The following is a 20750-nucleotide window of genomic DNA, read 5'->3' as shown; positions in this document are numbered from 1 at the left end:
CACCGAGTGTCCCTGAGAGTGCGGAACTGCTACTACTGTTGCCATGACCTTGGTGAAGACCCGTGGGGCTGTCGCCAAGCCGAAAGGCAGTGCCACGAACTGAAGGTGTTTGTCCCCTATGGCGAAACGCAGGAAGCGCTGATGCTCTGGAGCAATCGGTACGTGGAGATAAGCATCTTTGATGTCGATTGATGCTAGAAAATCTCCTTGGGACATTGAGGCGATGACGGAGCGGAGCGATTCCATCCGGAACCGCCTGGTTTTTACATGTTTGTTGAGCAGTTTTAGGTCCAGAACAGGACGGAAGGATCCGTCCTTTTTCGGCACCACGAACAAGTTGGAGTAAAAACCGTGACCCTGTTGCTGAAAAGGAACAGGGATCACCACTCCTTCTGCCTTCAGAGTGCACACCGCCTGAAGAAGAGCCTCGGCTCGCTCGGGGGGCGGCGATGTTCTGAAGAACCGAGTCGGAGGACGAGAGTTGAACTCTATCCTGTAACCGTGAGACAGAATGCCTCTCACCCAACGGTCTTTTACCTGTGGCAGCCAGGCGTCGCAAAAGCGGGAAAGCCTGCCACCGACCGAGGATGCGGTTTGGGGAGGCCGAAAGTCATGAGGAGGCCGCTTTGGGAGCGGTTCCCCCGGCGGTCTTTTTAGGACGTGACTTAGACCGCCATGAATCGGAGTTCCTCTGATCCTTCTGAGGCCTTTTGGACGAGGAGAATTGAGACCTGCCCGCGGACCGAAACCTCGATTGTACCTTCCGTGGTTGAGGTCTGTTTGGTTTGGACTGGGGTAAGGATGAGTCCTTTCCCTTGGATTGTTTAATGATTTCGTCCAATCGCTCACCAAACAGACGGTCGCCAGAAAATGGCAAACCGGTTAAGAACTTTTTGGAAGCAGAGTCTGCCTTCCATTCACGTAGCCACATGGCCCTGCGGACTGCCACCGAATTGGCGGATGCTACCGCTGTACGGCTCGCAGAGTCCAGGACAGCATTAATGGCGTAGGACGCAAACGCCGACGCCTGAGAGGTTAAGGACACCACTTGCGGAGCAGACGTGCGTGTGACTGCATTAATCTGCGCATGACAAGCTGAGATAGCTTGGAGTGCCCATACGGCTGCGAATGCTGGAGCAAAAGACGCGCCGATAGCTTCATAGATGGATTTCAACCAGAGCTCCATCTGTCTGTCAGTGGCATCTTTGAGTGAAGCCCCATCTTCCACTGCGACTATGGATCTAGCCGCCAGTCTGGAGACTGGAGGATCCACCTTGGGACACTGAGCCCAGCCCTTGACAACGTCAGGGGGGAAGGGATAACGTGTATCCTTAAGGCGCTTGGAAAAACGCTTATCTGGACAAGCTCGGTGTTTCTGGACTGCCTCTCTGAAGTCAGAGTGATCCAGAAACGTACTCAATGTACGCTTGGGAAACCTGAAACGGAATTTCTCCTGCTGAGAAGCTGACTCCTCAAGTGGAGGAGCTGGTGGAGAAATATCCAACACCTGATTGATGGTCGCTATAAGGTCATTCACTATGGCGTCACCTTCAGGTGTATCTAGGTTGAGAGCGGCATCAGGATCAGAATCCTGATCTGCTACCTCCGCTTCATCATCCAGAGAGTCCTCCTGCTGAGACTCCGAACAGTGTGATGAGGTCGAGGGAATTTCCCAGCGAGCCCGTTTAGGCGGCCTGGGACTGCGGTCCGTGTCAGAGACCTCACCCTGGGACCTATGGGTCACCCCAGGAGCACTTTGCTGCTCCAACTGAGGGGGGCCTGGGGTCAATGATTGAACAGTGCCCGTGGCCTGAGTCACCGGTCTGGACTGTAAAGCTTCTAGTATCTTAGCAGACCATTTATCCATACTCTCAGACAGTTTGTCAGCAAATACTGCAAACTCTGTCCCTGTCACCTGGACAGTGTTAGCAGAGGCTCCGGCTGAGTAAGTGCCACAGGGGCCGAGCATTGCACACAATGAGGATCGGTGGAACCTGCCGGTAGTATAGCCGCACATGAGGTACAGGTTGCAAAGTAAGCCTGTGCTTTGGCACCCTTGCTTTTTGTGGACGACATGCTGTTGTCTCCTCTGAGTACAATCCAGGAGGGTATATAGCCAAAAATCAACAGTGCGACCGTACAGTGTAAATGTATAGCATATAAGCATATATATATATATATATATATTGTGAGGTAGCGTCGTCGGCTGCGCTGCAGAAGACACGGGATCCAGGCACCAAGGTTCACAGCACACGGTTTATTCCAAAGAAAAAGTCCACAATATTACATATGTGCCTTTCCGGCAGAGAACTCAGGGAGATGTGATCACCCCCTCACACCAGGCACACCTGCCCTTGTTCCTGAATCTATTTATCCCTCCCTTCAGCCTGTAGGGAAAACAGCATTAACCCTATAGTGGATTATCATGGAGTGAGCACAACCGGGGCGAGACATACCGGCCGTCATAGATAACCCCGGTCACAGTCTCACATACCCCCCCCCTCAGTTCAAGCGTGCGGGGTTGAACTCCTGCCATCAAACATGGGCCGCGGGACAAGGCATCGGCGTTGCCCTGCAACCTACCGGCCCGGTGTTCAACCGTAAACCGGAAGTTCTGCAGAGAAAGGAACCACCGGGTAACCCGGGCATTCCGTTCCTTGGCGGACCTCATCCAGACCAGTGGAGAGTGATCCGTCACCAAGCGAAACTGCCGTCCCAGCAGGTAATAGCGTAGGGACTCCAAGGCCCACTTGATCGCCAGACACTCCTTCTCCACTACGCTATAATTCCGCTCGGGAGGGGTGAGCTTCCTACTTAAGAAGGTGACGGGGTGTTCCACCCCCTGAACCACCTGAGACAGCACTGCCCCCAGGCCGACCTCCGAGGCGTCAGTCTGTACTATGAACTCTTTCCGGAAATCAGGGTTTACAAGAACGGGCTGTCCGCACAGGACCTCCTTCAGGGCCCGGAAGGAGTCCTCGGCCTGCGGAGTCCAGCGCACCATGACGGACTTCTTGCCTTTGAGAAGGTCCGTCAAGGGGGCTGATAGTCCCGCAAAATCTTTTACAAACCTCCTGTAGTACCCCACGATACCCAGGAAGGCCCTAACCTGCTTCGTGGTCAGGGGTCTAGGCCACTTCTGGATCGCCTCCACTTTGTTAATTTGGGGCTTAATCACTCCTTGGCCTATTACGTAGCCCAAGTAGCGGGCTTCCGTGAGTCCCAACGCACATTTCTTGGGATTGGCTGTCAATCCGGCTGTTCGAAGCGCGTCCACCACCGCTTGTACCTGTTCCAAGTGGGTCTGCCAATCGGAGCTGTAAATAATGATGTCATCAAGGTATGCTGAAGCATACGCCTGGTGGGGTTCCAGCACTAAGTCCATCAACCTCTGGAACGTGGCTGGAGCGCCATGTAACCCAAAAGGCAAGACAACATAGTGGAAGAGACCCTCCGGCGTAACAAAAGCGGTTTTCTCCTTGGCGGACTCCGTTAGTGGCACCTGCCAGTACCCCTTGGTCAGGTCGAGCGTGGTAAAATATCGCGCCTGTCCCAGCCTATCAATCAGCTCATCCACCCGGGGCATGGGGTAGAGATCAAACTTGGATATTTCGTTCAATCTCCTAAAGTCATTGCAGAACCTTAAGGAGCCATCGGGTTTTGGTATTAGGACAATCGGACTAGCCCATTCACTCCGGGATTTTTCGATGACCCCCAGGCGTAACATTGACTTTACTTCCTCTGATATGGCTTGTCGTCGAGCCTCCGGTACCCGGTATGACTTCAGGCGTACCTTCAGGTGGGGCTCGGTGACAATATCATGTCGTATCAGACTGGTCCTACCGGGCAGCTCGGAGAAGACATCGGGGTTCTGCTGAACCAACCGTCTGGCCTCTCGCCTCTGTGTCTTGGTGAGGGCTTCTCCAATCCTTACTTCCGGTTCGTCCCCTCCGGAGGTCGCTGGAGCCGGATGTGAACGACCCGAAGAGGAGGGAGGTGGGGAAAAAACAGCCATCAGGTTTTCCCGTTCCTGCCAAGGTTTTAATAGGTTGACATGGTATATTTGTTCAGGTTTCCGCCTACCGGGCTGCAATACTTTGTAGTTAACCACCCCGACTCTTTCCTTTATCTCGTAGGGGCCTTGCCACTGAGCCAGGAATTTACTCTCCGCCGTGGGAATCAATACCAACACCCGATCCCCGGGATTAAAGGTCCGCACGGCGGCTTGTCTATTGTAGCGGCCGCTTTGCGCGGCCTGAGCCTCCTGTAAATGCTCCTTCACAATTGGCATGACCGCGCTTATGCGGTTCTGCATACCCAAAATGTGTTCAATCACACTTTTATGGGGGGTGGGCTCCTGCTCCCAGGTTTCTTTTGCCAGGTCCAACAATCCCCGGGGATGTCGCCCGTATAACAATTCAAAAGGCGAAAACCCCGTGGATGCCTGTGGCACCTCTCGTAGGGCAAACATCAAATAGGGAAGCATCATATCCCAGTCTTTCCCGTCTTTGGAAATCACCCTTTTGAGCATAGTTTTCAGGGTTTTATTGAATCGTTCCACTAAACCATCCGTCTGAGGATGATACACAGACGTACGCAACTGCTTGATCTGGAGTAGCCGGCATAGCTCTTTGGTCACTTTAGACATGAATGGGGTCCCCTGATCCGTAAGGATCTCCTTGGGCAACCCCACCCGGCAGAACACAGCAAACAACTCCCGAGCTATAAGCTTGGCTGCAGTATGTCTGAGAGGTATCGCCTCTGGATACCGGGTGGCATAGTCAACGATCACTAGGATATGCTGGTGCCCTCGAGCAGACTTTACGAGGGGCCCCACCAGATCCATCCCTATCCGTTCAAAAGGGACTTCTATAATGGGTAACGGTACCAACGGACTGCGAAAGTGGGTCAGGGGTGCGGTAAGCTGACACTCCGGGCAGGTTTCGCAGAACCGTTTTACCTCCCCAAAGACCCCGGGCCAATAGAACCTTTGCAATATTCGCTCCTGCGTTTTCTTGACCCCTAGGTGACCACTCATCAGGTGTTTATGAGCCAAGTCGAGGACCCGCCGGCGATACGGCTGGGGCACCACCAACTGCTCTACCCCTACGCCCCGTATTTCATCTACCCGGTAGAGTAAATCCTGCTTAAGAGCGAAATGGGGGTATCTTACCTGGGCACCAGGCAGCTGTGCCACCCCGTCAACTACTGTCACCCGACTCCGGGCATGTATTAATGTAGGGTCCTGGAGTTGGGCTGTCCCAAACGTATCCGGGGACGCCTCCAACTCCGGGATGGGCTCGACCGTCTCAGCCTCTCCTGCCAATACCTCTAGGGGCGACCTATCAGGTTCACATCCTGTCCCTATCATGGGGACCCCTACGGCAGGCGTCCCGGATTCAGGATTGTAGGGCTCAGGTCCCGGACTGACCAATATCTGAGGGGACTTAGGAGGTCCCTTCCATAAAGTCCAAAAATAGGGCAGATCCCTTCCTAGGATCACATCATAGGGAAGAGTATTAATAAGTCCCACCTCATGTTGCACCTGACCGCAAGGTGCTGTGATGGTGACTATCCCCGTGGGATAGTCTCGGCGGTCCCCATGTATGCAAACCACCCCCACGGTACGTCCGGTGGCCTTTACTTTAGCCCTTAGGGTTGATCGCACAAGGGTCACTAAGCTTCCGGAATCCAACAAGCCTGTAACCGGACATCCATTCACCTGAATTTGGCACAAGTGGGGCTCAGTCTCTGGGTAGACCAGGTCAGCGGTACACACCACCTGAGCATACATTGAACCCCGCCGGGTAACCCCACAATCCATGGGCTCCGTGGTGAGTGGACACTGGGCTTCCATATGTCCCACCCGCTGGCACCGCCAACATCTAATAGGGAAGGACACCCCCTTGACGAGTTGTCGTTTAGGGTACATAGTTTTCCGGACCTCAGGGACGGAGGGTGCAGCTTCAGACGGGACGGTAGCGGACTCCCGCACCGGTGTCAGCGGTGGGTCCTTGGCCCTAGGCTTGGAGGGGCCGAACCGCCGGGCGGTACGCAAAGTCTCAGTGTCCCATATCAAGTCCTGCGTAGCCACATGCCGCTCTACCAGGGACACTAATTGGTCCAGGGTACTCGGGTCACCCTGTCCGACCCACCGTTGAACGGTGACGGGTAAAGTGCGCACAAAACGATCCACTACTACCCTTTCCACCATTTGCGCCGGGCTCAGAGTGTCAGGCTGCAACCACTTTTTTACAAGATGTAACAAGTCATAGGCCTGGGAGCGTACGGGTTTGGCTTCCTCAAAGAACCACTGATTTACCCGCTGAGCCCGTACATAGGTATTCACCCCCAACCGAGCCAGTATTTCGGCTTTCAGGGTCACATAGTCAATGGCGTCCTCGGTACAGAGGTCCAGGTATGCTTTCTGGGGTTCCCCCGTCAGATAAGGTGACAATACCTCAGCCCACTGCGGGGTCGGCAGCTTTTCCCGCTCGGCCACCCGTTCAAACACCGCCAGGAACGCTTCCACATCATCACCCGGGGTCATCTTTTGCAACGCTTGTCTCACCGCTTTCCGGACGCTGCCGTCATCACCCGATCCCGGGGTTGTTGCTGCCGGTCCGGCACGGATCGACTTGGCCAGGAGAACCATCTGTTCTTGGTGCCTTTTTTCCTGCAATTGCAAGGCTTGCTGCTGACGTGCATTGGCCTGCTCCATCTGTTCTTGGTGCACTTCCAAGGATTGCTGCTGACGTGCATTGGCCTGATCCATCTGTTCTTGGAATTTTTTTTTTCCTGCATTTGCAAGGATTGAAGCAGGTGTGCATTGGTCTGTTGCTGCTGTGCATTAGCCTGAGCCAAATGCTTTAGTATGTCCTCCATGGCGTCGCCGGGTTTGGGCTGTAGTATAGCCGCTCGAATCCAGGACATGTGCTACTGGGTCACCAGGAATGGATGCTACACCTCACCGGCTGTCATGCCCGCATTCTCCACCATATGTGAGGTAGCGTCGTCGGCTGCGCTGCAGAAGACACGGGATCCAGGCACCAAGGTTCACAGCACACGGTTTATTCCAAAGAAAAAGTCCACAATATTACATATGTGCCTTTCCGGCAGAGAACTCAGGGAGATGTGATCACCCCCTCACACCAGGCACACCTGCCCTTGTTCCTGAATCTATTTATCCCTCCCTTCAGCCTGTAGGGAAAACAGCATTAACCCTATAGTGGATTATCATGGAGTGAGCACAACCGGGGCGAGACATACCGGCCGTCATAGATAACCCCGGTCACAGTCTCACAATATATATATATATATGTACACTTCGGCACTCAGTGGGGCCAGCACCCAGGTGCTGCTTACCGACCGCTCAAAGCGGTTGTGTGATCACCAGATTCCCTTGCCTGGGCCTCCCAGAGCAGTGTTGTCTCTCCTCTCCAGCGTCAGAAGTGCTGACAGGAATGGCTGCCGGCGTTCTGTGGGGAGGAGGGGGCCGTGGGCGTGCTCCAGAAAGTGCGGGAATCTGATGCCCCACTGAGCTGAGTGAGGGGGGAGGAGGATACAGAGTATGCTCCGGCCCTCAGCGCTGACGTCCTGTGCAGCGTCCCGCCCTTCCCCTGACTGGCAGGCCTGGGGGCGGGAATATGCGATACTAGGCCGCAAAAGCCGGGGACTAAAGTTACAAGCGCGGCCGGCATACAAGCGCGGCCGGCGCGGTAGTCCCCGGCGCACTAATACACCCAGCAGTGCTGCAGTGTGTATGGCACAAGCGCTCCATGCGCGGTCCCCCAGGGGGACACAGAGTACCTCACAGTAGCAGGGCCTTGTCCCTGACGATACCCGGCTCCTGTCCAGCAGATTCCCCAGGGGCTGCGGAGGGAGCACGGTCTCAGTGCCTGGAGACCGATTAGGATCCCACTTCACCCAGAGCCCATTAAGGGATGGGGAAGGAAAACAGCATGTGGCTCCTGCCTGTGTACCCGCAATGGGTACCTCAACCTTAACAACACCGCCGACCAGAGTGGGGTGAGAAGGGAGCATGCTGGGGGCCCTGTTATGGGCCCTCTTTTCTTCCATCCGACCTAGTCAGCAGCTGCTGCTGACCAAGATGTGGAGCTATGCGTGGATGTCAGCCTCCTTCGCACAAAGCATGAAAACTGAGGAGCCCGTGAGGCACGGGGGGTGTATAGGCACAAGGGGAGGGGCTTTACACTTTTAAGTGTAATACTTTGTGTGGCCTCCGGAGGCAGAAGCTATACACCCAATTGTCTGGGTCTCCCAATGGAGCGACAAAGAAAGATATATTTCCAAAAATATGAGGGGTGTAATCACTTTTGCGATATACTTATATATAGTACACTATATATTACACATACCCACACAGAATCAGCACAACCCATATGGAAGGACGACTATTCTGACAAAGTAGTTCCCCTACTTATTTTAAAGGGGTGGTTCACCCATTTTTTTTTTTCTCCAATGATTCTCACTTACCATTGTCTGCATCTTCTGCATTGGCTTCCGTTTCCATTTCTGGCACTGAGCGGCGCTATGCTGCACGCTCAGTGCCTGTCACATGACCCCTTGGAGCTGTGGCCGCCGGCATCCTCTGACGTCCCGGCATTTCCGGGCTCTCAAACAAGACGGGTACGTCACAGGATGCCGGCGCCACTCAGATTGAGTGACAGGGCTGTGGGCGGTGACTACCGCACGTCACAGCTCAGCATCGAGGGGAGGATCCGGAGGACGTCTGTGTGGAGCCGGCGTCCTGCAGATGGTGAGGCTGAGGCACAGGGCGCCAGTGTGCAGTGCAGTGCAGGGGGGGGGGGTCTTCAGCTGAATCCCCCCCTGCACGTAAGTATGTGATCACACTGTCCACCCGCCCGCTCTGCTGCGATGTCAGGAGAGCGGCCGGTGTCGGGCAGTGTGATCATCTGCTCCTCCCAGCAGCAAGACACTGACAGGCATGTCACCGCTGTGCTCTGCCATCTGTCCTGCTGCATGGGACCAACTGTCTGCACTCTGTCACCTGCATCACAAGTCACAGAGTGGAGACAGTTGGTGACAGAGCACCTCTGCCCCCCCCTCTTCTTTCCCCACTCTCTTCTCCCCCCCCCTCCCTCTCTTCTCCCCCCTCCCGCTCGCTCTTTCCCCCCCGCTCTCTTCTCCCCCCCTCTCTTTCTCCCCCCCTCTCTTTCTCCCCCCCTCTCTTTCTCCCCCCCTCTCTCTTTCTCCCCCCCCTCTCTCTTTCTCCCCCCCCTCTCTCTCTCTTCTCCCCCCCCCTCTCTCTCTCTTCTCCCCCCCTCGCTCTCTTCTCCCCCCCTCGCTCTCTTCTCCCCCCCGGCTCGCTCTCTTCCCCCCCCGCTCGCTCTCTCCCCCCCGGCTCGCTCTCTTCCCCCCCCGCTCGCTCTCTCCCCCCCCGCTCGCTCTCTCCCCCCCCGCTCGCTCTCTCCCCCCCCCGCTCGCTCTCTTCCCCCCCGCTCGCTCTCTCCCCCCCCCGCTCGCTCTCTCCCCCCCCCGCTCGCTCTCTTCCCCCCCCCGCTCGCTCTCTTCCCCCCCCCGCTCGCTCTCTTCCCCCCCCCGCTCGCTCTCTTCCCCCCCCCGCTCGCTCTCTTCCCCCCCCCGCTCTCTTTCCCCCCCCCGCTCGCTCTCTTCCCCCCCCCCCCGCTCGCTCTCTTTTCCTCGCTCTCTCCTGGCATGGTCAGTACAGAAATCTCTCCATCGTGGAGGGGTGAGAGGGAGTAATAAACATGGAGTCCCTACTGTGTCTGTGTATTTATTTCTAATAAAGTATTTTTCTCTGTGTGATGTCTTCTTTTTTTTTTTTTTTTTTAAACCCTTTGTTGGAGATTCTTAATGGCCAGGTTAAACTTGGCCTGACATTAAGAATCTCGGGCTTTATACCAGCTGGTAAAACATAGCTGGTATTGACCCCTTATTACCCAGCGTGCCACCTGCCACCAGGGCCACTGGAAGAGTTGGATACAGCGCCTGAAGATGGCGCTTCTATGAAAGCGCCATTTTCTGGGGCAGCTGTGGACTGCAATTCGCAGTGGGGGGCCCAGAAAGTTTGGGCACCCTGCACTGTGGATTCCAATCCCCAGCTGCCTAGTTGTACCTGGCTGGACTCAAAAATTTGGCGAAGCCCACATCATTTTTTTTTTTTTAATTATTTCATGAAATTCATGAAAAAAAGGGCTTCTCTATATTTTTGGTTCCCAGCCGGGTACAACTAGGCAGCTGGGGGTTGGGGGCAGCCCGTAGCTGCCTGCTGTACCTGGCTAGCATACAAAAATATGGCGAAGCCCACGTCATTTTCTTAAAAACGTTTTCAGGGAAAAACCTTTATAAAAAAAAATGCTTCCCTGCATTTCTATTGCCAGTGAAAGTAACACCAAGCAGCGGGTTACCCTGGTTACCCTTAGCAATAGAAAATGCAGCGGGAGCCCACAAACAATGTGATTTTTTTGTTTTTTTATTTTTAATGAATTTTTTTTAAAAAAAAATCGGCATGGGCTTCGCCCATCGAGCACCAGAGCATTTTACTGCTCAATTCATCCCAAGTAATCAGATGACTCCAGTGTCGGCCGATTACTTGTTCTGTGTCCCCCTGCATCCATCGCAGCGTGTACGGGCTGTGAGGTCAGCGGAGTGGAGACAGTGACATGCTCTGCTCTGACACATCGTGTGCTGCATATCACTATCTTTCTCCACTCTGGCACTTGTTGTGCAGGTGACCGGATGCTACATGTCACTAACTGTCTCCACTATGGGACTTGTTGTGCAGGTGAGAGTGTATACAGTTGGTACTATGCAGCAGAAATCACAGAGTGGGGCAGTTAGTGACATGTATCATCCGGTCACCTGCACAACAAGTCCCAGAGTGGAGACAGTGACATGCTCTGCTCTGACACGTAGTGTGCTGCATGTCACTATCTTTCTCCACTCTGGCACTTGTTGTGCAGGTGACCGGATGCTACATGTCACTAACTGTCTCCACTATGGGACTTGTTGTGCAGGTGAGTGTATACAGTTGGAACAATGCAGCAGAAGTCACAGAGTGGACCAAGTTAGTGACATGTATCATCCGGTCACCTGCACAACAAGTCCCAGAGTGGATACAGTGACATGCAGCACACTATGTGTCAGAGCAGAGCATGTCACCAACTTGCTCTGCTCTGTCACCTGCGGTGCTGCATGTCACGTCTTTGCCTCGATTTGGTGCCTTTTTTGCTGCGTTTTTGCTCACTGCGTTTTTAATCAGTGCACAATGCCATTAAAGATTGTTGATGAAAAAAATAAAAAAGGTCTGATGTCATTTCCTTATTCAAAATGTTCATTGTATGCAGGAGAGCAGACAGCAGCTGCAGAACTACAAGGCTCAGCATCCTCCATCCAGGACTGTATGCAGTTTTTTACCCAAAAAGAAAAAAAAAAAAATGACATGGGCTTCGCCATATTTTTGTATGCTAGCCGGGTACAGCAGGCAGGTACGGGCTGCCCCCAACCCCCAGCTGCCTATTTGTACCCGGCTGGGAACCAAAAATATAGAGAAGCCCTTTTTTTTTTTTTAATTATTTCATGAATTTCATGAAATAATTTAAAAAAAAAATGACGTAAGCTTCGCCTAATTTTAGTGTCCAGCCGGGTACAACTAAGCAGCTGGGGATTGGAATCCACAGTGAAGGGTGCCCAAGCTTTCTGGGCACCCCCACTGCGAATTGCAGTCCGCAGCCACCCCGGAAAATGGCGCTTTCATAGAAGCGCCATCTTCTGGCGCTGTATCCAACTCTTCCAGCTGCCCTGATGCCGGGTGGCTAGCTAGGTAATAATGGAGTTAGGGCTAGCTGTATATTATCAGCTAGCCCTAAGCCCGAAATTCATGGTGTCACGCCAATATTAGACATGGCCACCATGAATTTCTAGTAATGATAAAAAAAAAACACAACACACAGAAAAATATTTTTATTAGAAATAAAACACAACACAATTAGTGACTCCATCTTTATTGAAATAAAGAACCCCCCCTCCGCAGTAATCCTGGGTTAGGGTCCCGCGCCGTCCAATCAGGATCCAATATCATCTGATCGGTTTGCTGGAAGGCAAAGCGATCAGATGATGTGTCAGGATCAAGTGCCTGAATCCCATCACACATCAGCTGATTGTATAAAAGCCGATTATACAATCAGCTGATGCATCGGTAGAAAAAAAAAAAAAATAAATAAATACTCACGTCTGTGCTGATTACCGGCAGCTCCTGCAGCGGAGTCTGATCCTGGCCCATCACTGCAGGAGCTGCCGGTAATCAGCTGATGAAGTCCCCTGACGGCAGGATCAGCTGATAGCCGGCCGGGCGCGAAAAAGCCGGCGACAACACGAGAATCGATCAGCTGATGCGTCAGGTGACTGCATCAGGTGATCCACGGCCAGGTCCTGCAAGCTTCGTACGTGCCTCGGGGAGACTGCACACAGGCAGAGCGGCGGGACCGGGACAGGGGCTGGAAGCGGGCATGGCACCGGGACCCTGCAGACAGGTGAGTATGACACACACACATACACACTCACACACACACTGTATATACGCACACACACTGTATATACACACACATACACACACTGTATATACACACACTGTATATACACACACACTGTATATACACACACACTGTATATACACACACACACACACTGTATATACACACACACACACAGTATATACACACACACACTGTATATACGCGCACACATACACACACTGTATATACGCACACACACACTGTATATACGCACACACACACTGTATATACGCACACACACTGTATATACGCACACACACACACTGTATATACGCACACACACTGTATATACGCACACACACTGTATATACGCACACACACTGTATATACGCACACACATACACATACACTGTATATACGCGCACACACACTTTCTTCCCCTGGCTGTGCAGAGCTGCTGTCTCTGTATGATTGATCTCAGTGCACATCCACTGGGAAGAGGCAGGGAGGAGGGTTTGGGTGGGAGCAGAGTGGGTGTATTAGACACAATGGGTGTGTTAGATAAGCCAGACACCGCCCCACAGCCACAAAGAATTCTGGGACTTGTAGGAACTGAACACAGGAAGTCAGAGGAGAGATTAACCCCATCAGAGCTGGAGCCAGCAATGAGCATGTGCTGCTAGTGCACAATAAAAGGTAATTTTGCTGAAAAAACATAATAGATGTGTGGAGAGGCACATATTAGCAAGATTTATCAGAAAAAAAAAAAATCAGTTTTGGTAACTGGACAACTTCTTTAACACTTTCAGGAAAAAGGGCTCTTCAGAAAATTATTAATAGACAGGGACAAAAAACATCATCTGGTTACCTTTGTGGCTGAACTTGACAGTCAGCTGAAATGAACCGCTATGCTCTTTTTGGTTAGAAGATGAAATAAACATTTCTGAAGAAGCTGTGGAATCTGGTTGAAAAAGAAACAGAAAAGCCTTCATAAACAGGTTTCATATCTTTAGAAACTAACATGTAAGGCTCTGTGTACACATTGGTGTGATCGTGTTTTTTTAGTGCAACTATGTCACTAAACCTGAAGAAAATCCTGATGCCAGCAAAGCCCATGAGAATCCTGAAATATCGTGCACACGTTGCTTATTTGTGACTTGCAGATATGGTGCAGAAAATGATTGCCTATGTGCTCGTTTTATCTGGTAACAGGATTTAACTGGTTAACAGCCGCAAGCGGATCTCCAAACCACTGGCAGCTGACACTGGCACATGACTACTGATTAAATCAGCCGACATGTGCAGGGAAAGATGTGGGCTCAGCATGCAAGCCTGCATCAAAGGCAGAGACAAAACATATGACGTAAATATACCTCATATGTCGTAAAGGGGTTAAATGCTATTTATAGTGTGTGTGCATGTATACTTTTCCATCTTATATTTACAAACAATATGGTGGATTGATTCAGAGCCCTGGGTCTGTTTTATGCATCCTAAATTCCCTTATTTTCTTTTTAAATGGTTTTCGATATGTATACCCCTTTGAATTGATGTATCAATAATGGATTTTTACATTAGTCATTGGAGAAGAGTCTCTTTCTGTCGGATCTATAGAGATATATAATAGATGGTGACAGAAAAAAAATTGCACCCTGTGGAGATAATTAAACAGCTTTTTATGATTAAATAAATGGGAAAAAAAAAAAAACACAACACGACTTGGGGTCCCTCCATTTTTGTAACTAGCAAAAGTAAAACAGACAGCTATGAGTTGATATTATCAGGTTGGGGAGATCCATGGTTATTGGGCCCTTTACAGCCTAAAAACTCCAGCCCGCAGCCACCCTCAGAAGTGGTGCATCACATTAGATGTGGTAATTCTGGTGCTTTGCCTCAGCTCTTCCAGATTACCACTATGGACACTGCACCAGGGCAATGGTAGTTGGGTTTGATGTTGGCTGTGTAGTGTAACCTGGCATCAAGCCCTGGTGTTAATAATGGAGAGGCATTTATCATACGCCTCCATTACTAACTCAGTGCAGAGATGAAGTGCCAGAATTAGGACATCTAATGTGATGCGCCACTTCTGGGGAGGCTGTGAAAGGCCTATGGACCCTCTCAGCATGATAGTATCAGCTCTCCGCTGTCTTATTTATCTTAGCTGGTTATCAAAACCAGACTAAGTCGTTTTTTTCATTTATTTAATCAGAAAATAAGCTCCACATGATGTAATTTTATTGTTTGTTGGGGGGTTGTGCAATTACATGTCTGTATATCTCTATTGCATTCATCGCTGTCCAAAACTACTAGAAAACGCATGCAAGCACAGCAAAAACGTGTGTGATTTGCCTCTACATTTTTACTGCCAAGACGTGCAGAAAGATCTACTTCCAAATACTCAACATATGCACATACCCTAAGGCTTTGTGCACATGCTGAGTTTTCAGTGCAAATTTTTTATGCATTTTTTTCCCCATGAGTTTTCTATGCATTCTGGTGTGGAAAAACACTGCAAAAGTGCTGAAAAAAATCAACACGCTACAGATTTATTTTTATGTGCAAAAATTTCAGGATTCTCTCTTTGCTGGCACAAGGATTTGTGATCTTCTTTCCTTTAACTGTTGATACCTGCTTATGATTGGTCAACATCAAACAGGGAGAAGAAGTACACGCCTCCAGTAAAAACTATCTGATAACGCCCACTTGGACATAAAAAAAACCCCAAACCTTGTTAGGTTCCAAATAATTTGATTGCCAATATCTCCACAATAGAAAGGAGTATTAAAAAACAAAACAAATCCCTCAAAATATTTTATTCCACTCTGCAGCCACTATTACATTGTGCCAAGTTAAAGCCTAAACAATTTGGTGAAAGGGCCTCTTTAATAGCAGTTTTTTTATTTCCTTTCTTTTGTTTAGACCGGTGGAGGTCTCCAGATCAGTAGTCGCATCGATCTGTAGGATTTGTATGTAAAATACATCACCATATTATAAGGCTATGTGCCCACGGGAGCTCGCACCTGCGGATTTTTCCATGGAAAACCTGCGGATTTATCTGGATTTTTTAGTTAAATCTACAGGTTACAGCAAGTACAGACACTCCCCATGTTATCCTATGGGACATGGGGAGTGCTGTGTCCATGCTGCGGTATGTGCGGCTGCGAAATATGCTGCGGATGTCCCACAGCGAGGAGTAAATTCAGAAGGCAGGAGAAAAGCAGGTTTAAATACCGCGCCAAACCACAGGAGTCCAGATGATGTTAGTAAATCCCTTTTCTTTATTTTCACAGGTCTACGCGTTTCAGGGACATGTCCGTCCCCTTCTTCAGGACAATGTACATTCTCTGTACATTGTCCTGAGGAAGGGGACGGACATGTCCCTGAAACACGTAGACCTGTGACAATAAAGAAAAGGGATTTACTAACATCATCTGGACTCCTGTGGTTTGGTGCGGTATTTAAACCTGCTTTCCTCCTGCTGTCTGAATTTAAACCTGCAGAACATGAAGATTGTTATTGTGTCTACTATAAAAATGCATATAAGCCGCACATTACTGTATCAAAAAAGTTGTGTCAAAGCCAAATGAAGGGAATTTTGTTTACTTACCGTAAATTCCTTTTCTTCTAGCTCCAATTGGGAGACCCAGACAATTGGGTGTATAGATACTGCCTCCGGAGGCCACACAAAGTATTACACTAAAAGTGTAAAGCCCCTCCCCTTCAGCCTATACACCCCCCCGTACTGCTACGGGCTCATCAGTTTTGGTGCAAAAGCCAGAAGGAGGAAAAAATTATAAACTGGTTTAAAGTAAATTCAATCCGAAGGAATATCGGAGAACTGAAACCATTTAACATGAACAACATGTGTATACAAAAAACAGGGGCGGGTGCTGGGTCTCCCAATTGGAGCTAGAAGAAAAGGAATTTACGGTAAGTAAACAAAATTCCCTTCTTCTTTGTCGCTCCTAATTGGGAGACCCAGACAATTGGGACGTCCAAAAGCAGTCCCTGGGTGGGTAAATAATACCTCATAATAGAGCCGTAACGGCTCCGTCCTACAGGTGGGCAACTGCCGCCTGAAGGACTCGCCTACCTAGGCTGGCATCTGCCGAAGCATAGGTATGCATCTGATAGTGTTTCGTGAAAGTGTGCAGGCTCGACCAGGTAGTTGCCTGACACATCTGCTGAGCCGTAGCCTGGTGTCGCAAGGCCCAGGACGCTCCCACGGCCCTGGTAGAATGGGCCTTCAGTCCTGAGGGAACCGGAAGCCCCGAGGAACGGTAAGCTTCGAGAATTGGTTCCGTGATCCACCGAGCCAGGGTTGATTTGGAAGCTTGTGTCCCTTTACGCTGGCCAGCGACAAGGACAAAGAGAGCATCGGAGCGGCGCAGGGGCGCCGTACGAGAAATGTAGAGTCTGAGTGCTCTCACCAGATCTAACAAGTGCAAATCCTTTTCACATTGGTGAACTGGATGAGGACAAAACGAGGGTAAGGAGATGTCCTGATTGAGATGAAAAGTGGGCAAGGCAAATGGCCAGGGAGAAAACGCCTGAGCAGAGCACCACGACAGGAATATTTTCCACGTCCTGTGGTAGATCTTGGCGGACGTTGGTTTCCTAGCCTGTCTCATAGTGGCAATGACCTCTTGAGATAATCCTGAAGACGCTAGGATCCAGGACTCAATGGCCACACAGTCAGGTTGAGGGCCGCAGAATTCTGATGGAAAAACGGCCCTTGAGACAGCAAATCTGGTCGGTCTGGCAGTGCCCACGGTTGGCCGACCGTGAGATGCCACAGATCCGGGTACCACGACCTCCTCGGCCAGTCTGGAGCGACGAGGATGGCGCGGCGGCAGTCGGCCCTTATCTTGCGTAACACTCTGGGCAACAGAGCCAGAGGAAGAAACACATAAGGAAGCTGAAACTGCGACCAATCCTGAACTAAGGCGTCCGCCGCCAGAGCTCTGTGATCTTGAGATTGAGCCATGAATGTTGGGACCTTGTTGTTGTGCCGTGACGCCATTAGGTCGACGTCCGGCATCCCCCAGCGGCAACAGATCTCCTGAAACACGTCCGGGTGAAGGGACCATTCCCCTGCGTCCATGCCCTGGCGACTGAGAAAGTCTGCTTCCCAGTTTTCTACGCCCGGGATGTGAACTGCGGATATGGTGGATGCTGTGGCTTCCACCCACAGCAGAATCCTCCGGACTTCCTGGAAGGCTTGCCGACTGCGTGTCCCACCTTGGTGGTTGATGTAAGCCACCGCTGTGGAGTTGTCCGACTGAATTCGGATCTGCTTGCCTTCCAGCCACTGCTGGAACGCTTTTAGGGCAAGATACACTGCCCTGATCTCCAGAACATTGATCTGAAGTGAGGACTCTTGCTGAGTCCACGTACCCTGAGCCCTGTGGTGGAGAAAAACTGCTCCCCACCCTGACAGGCTCGCGTCCTTCGTGACCACCGCCCAGGATGGGGGTAGGAAGGATTTCCCTTTCGATAATGAGGTGGGAAGAAGCCACCACCGAAGGGAAGCTTTGGTTGCTTGAGAGAGGGAGACGTTCCTGTCTAGGGACGTCGGCCTCCTGTCCCACTTGCGTAGGATGTCCCAGTGAAGAGGACGCAGGTGAACCTGCGCGAAAGGGACTGCTTCCATTGCTGCCACCATCTTCCCCAGGAAGTGCATGAGGTGCGTCAAGGGGTGTGACCAACCTTGAAGGAGAGATTGTACCCCTGTGTGTAGTGAACGCTGTTTGTCCAGCGGAAGCTTCACTATCGCTGGAAGAGTATGAAACTCCATGCCAAGATATGTCAGTGATTGGACCGGTGTCAGATTTGACTTTGGAAAATTGATGATCCACCCGAAACTCTGGAGAATCTCCAGAGTAACGTTGAGGCTGTGTTGGCATGCCTCTTGAGAGGGTGCCTTGACCAGCAGATCGTCTAAGTAAGGTATCACTGAGTGACCCTGAGATTGGAGGACCGCAACTACTGTAGCCATGACCTTGGTGACAACCCTTGGGGCTGTCGCCAGGCCGAACGGCAGTGCCGCGAACTGAAGGTGTTCGTCTCCTATGGCGAAGCGCAAGAAGCGCTGATGCTCTGGAGCAATTGGTACGTGGAGATAAGCATCCTTGATATCGATCGATGCTAGGAAATCTCCTTGGGACATTGAGGCGATGACGGAGCGGAGGGATTCCATCCGGAACCGCCTGGTCCTTACGTGTTTGTTGAGCAGTTTTAGGTCCAAAACAGGACGGAAGGACCCGTCCTTCTTTGGAACCACAAATAGGTTGGAGTAGAAACCGTGACCCTGTTGCTGAAGAGGAACTGGGACCACCACTCCTTCTGCCTTCAGAATGCCCACCGCCTGCAGAAGAGCCTCGGCTCGCTCGGGAGGCGGAGATGTTCTGAAGAATCGAGTCGGAGGACGAGAGCTGAACTCTATCCTGTAACCGTGAGACAAAATGTCTCTCACCCAACGGTCTTTTACTTGTGGCAGCCAGGTGTCGCAAAAGCGGGAGAGCCTGCCACCGACCGAGGATGCGGTGTGAGGAGGCCGTAAGTCATGAGGAAGCCGCCTTGGTAGCGGCACCTCCGGCGGTCTTTTTAGGGCGTGATTTAGACCGCCATGCGTCGGCGTTCCTCTGATCCTTCTGAGGCCTTTTGGACGAGGAGAATTGTGACCTGCCCGCACCCCGAAAGGACCGAAACCTCGACTGTCCCCTCCTCTGTTGGGGTGTTTTTGGTTTGGCTTGGGGTAAGGATGTTTCCTTTCCCTTGGATTGTTTGATGATTTCATCCAATCTCTCACCAAACAAACGGTCGCCAGAAAATGGCAATCCAGTTAAGCACTTTTTTGGAAGCCGAATCTGCCTTCCATTCCCGCAGCCACAAGGCCCTGCGTATTACCACCGAATTGGCGGCTGCAACCGCCGTACGGGTCGCAGAGTCCAGGACAGCATTAATAGCGTAGGACGCAAATGCCGACGTTTGAGAGGTTATGGACGCCACCTGCGGCGCAGACGTACGTGAGTGCGTCAATTTGCGCCTGACCAGCTGAGATAGCTTGGAGTGCCCATACGGCTGCGAATGCTGGAGCAAAAGACGCGCCGATAGCTTCATAGATGGATTTCAACCAGAGCTCCATCTGTCTGTCAGTGGCATCCTTGAGTGAAGCTCCATCTTCCACTGCAACTATGGATCTAGCCGCCAGTCTGGAGATTGGAGGATCCACCTTGGGACACTGAGTCCAGCCCTTGACCACGTCAGGGGGAAAAGGGTAACGTGTATCCTTAAGGCGCTTGGAAAAACGCTTATCTGGATAAGCTCGGTGTTTCTGGACTGCCTCTCTGAAGTCAGAGTGGTCCAGAAACATACTCTTTGTACGCTTGGGAAACCTGAAACGGAATTTCTCCTGCTGAGAAGCTGACTCCTCCACTGGAGGAGCTGAGGGAGAAATATCCAACATTTCATTGATGGACGCAATAAGATCATTCACTATGGCGTCCCCATCAGGAGTATCAAGGTTGAGAGCGGCTTCAGGATCAGAATCCTGATCAGCTACCTCCGCTTCATCATACAGAGAGTCCTCTCGCTGAGACCCTGAACATTGTGATGATGTCGAGGGGATATCATAGCGAGCTCGCTTAATCGGTCTGGGGCTGCGGTCCGTGTCAGAGACCTCACCCTGGGATCCATGAGACACCCCGGGAGGACATTGCTGTTCCAACTGAGGGGAACCAGGGGACAATGATAACACAGTGCCCCTGGCTTGAGATGCCGGCCTGGACTGCAAGGCTTCTAATATCTTAGCCATAGTCTCAGAAAGTCTTTCAGTAAAAACTGCAAACTCCGTCCCTGTCACCTGGACAGTGTTAACAGGTGGTTCTCCCTGGGCCACCCTTAGCAGAGGCTCCGGCTGAGAAAGTGCCACAGGGGCCGAGCATTGCACACAATGAGGGTCAGTGGAACCTGCCGGCAGTATAGCCGTACATGCTGCACAGGCAGCATAGTAAGTCTGTGCCATGGTACCCTTGCTATTTGTGGACGACATGCTGTTGTCTCCTCTGAGCAATACAGGAGGGTAAATAGCCACAAATCAACAGTGCACCCTACAGTGTAAAGTATAGACTATAATCATATAAACTATAAATACACTTCTGCACTAGTGGGGCCAGCACCACAGGTGCTGCTTACCGCCTGCGCAAAGCGTTTGTGTGGGCACCAGAATTC

The 20750-nt window shown here is 51.4% G+C and overlaps 1 protein-coding gene across 1 annotated transcript in view; it reads right to left on the bottom strand.

The window, feature by feature from the left end:
* Positions 1-20750, bottom strand: part of LOC142291331 (zinc finger CCCH domain-containing protein 11A-like) — a 183930-nt gene that overhangs the window by 109176 nt on the left and 54004 nt on the right. The window contains exon 9 of the mRNA XM_075335799.1: positions 13387-13479. Coding sequence (XP_075191914.1) covers positions 13387-13479 — 93 coding nt within the window. The remainder of the gene's footprint in view (positions 1-13386; positions 13480-20750) is intronic.

The sequence above is a fragment of the Anomaloglossus baeobatrachus genome, chromosome 2 (genome assembly GCF_048569485.1).
Source record: "Anomaloglossus baeobatrachus isolate aAnoBae1 chromosome 2, aAnoBae1.hap1, whole genome shotgun sequence".
In the NCBI taxonomy this organism is placed as follows: domain Eukaryota; kingdom Metazoa; phylum Chordata; class Amphibia; order Anura; family Aromobatidae; genus Anomaloglossus; species Anomaloglossus baeobatrachus.
This window is presented reverse-complemented; position numbering and strand designations above follow the sequence as displayed.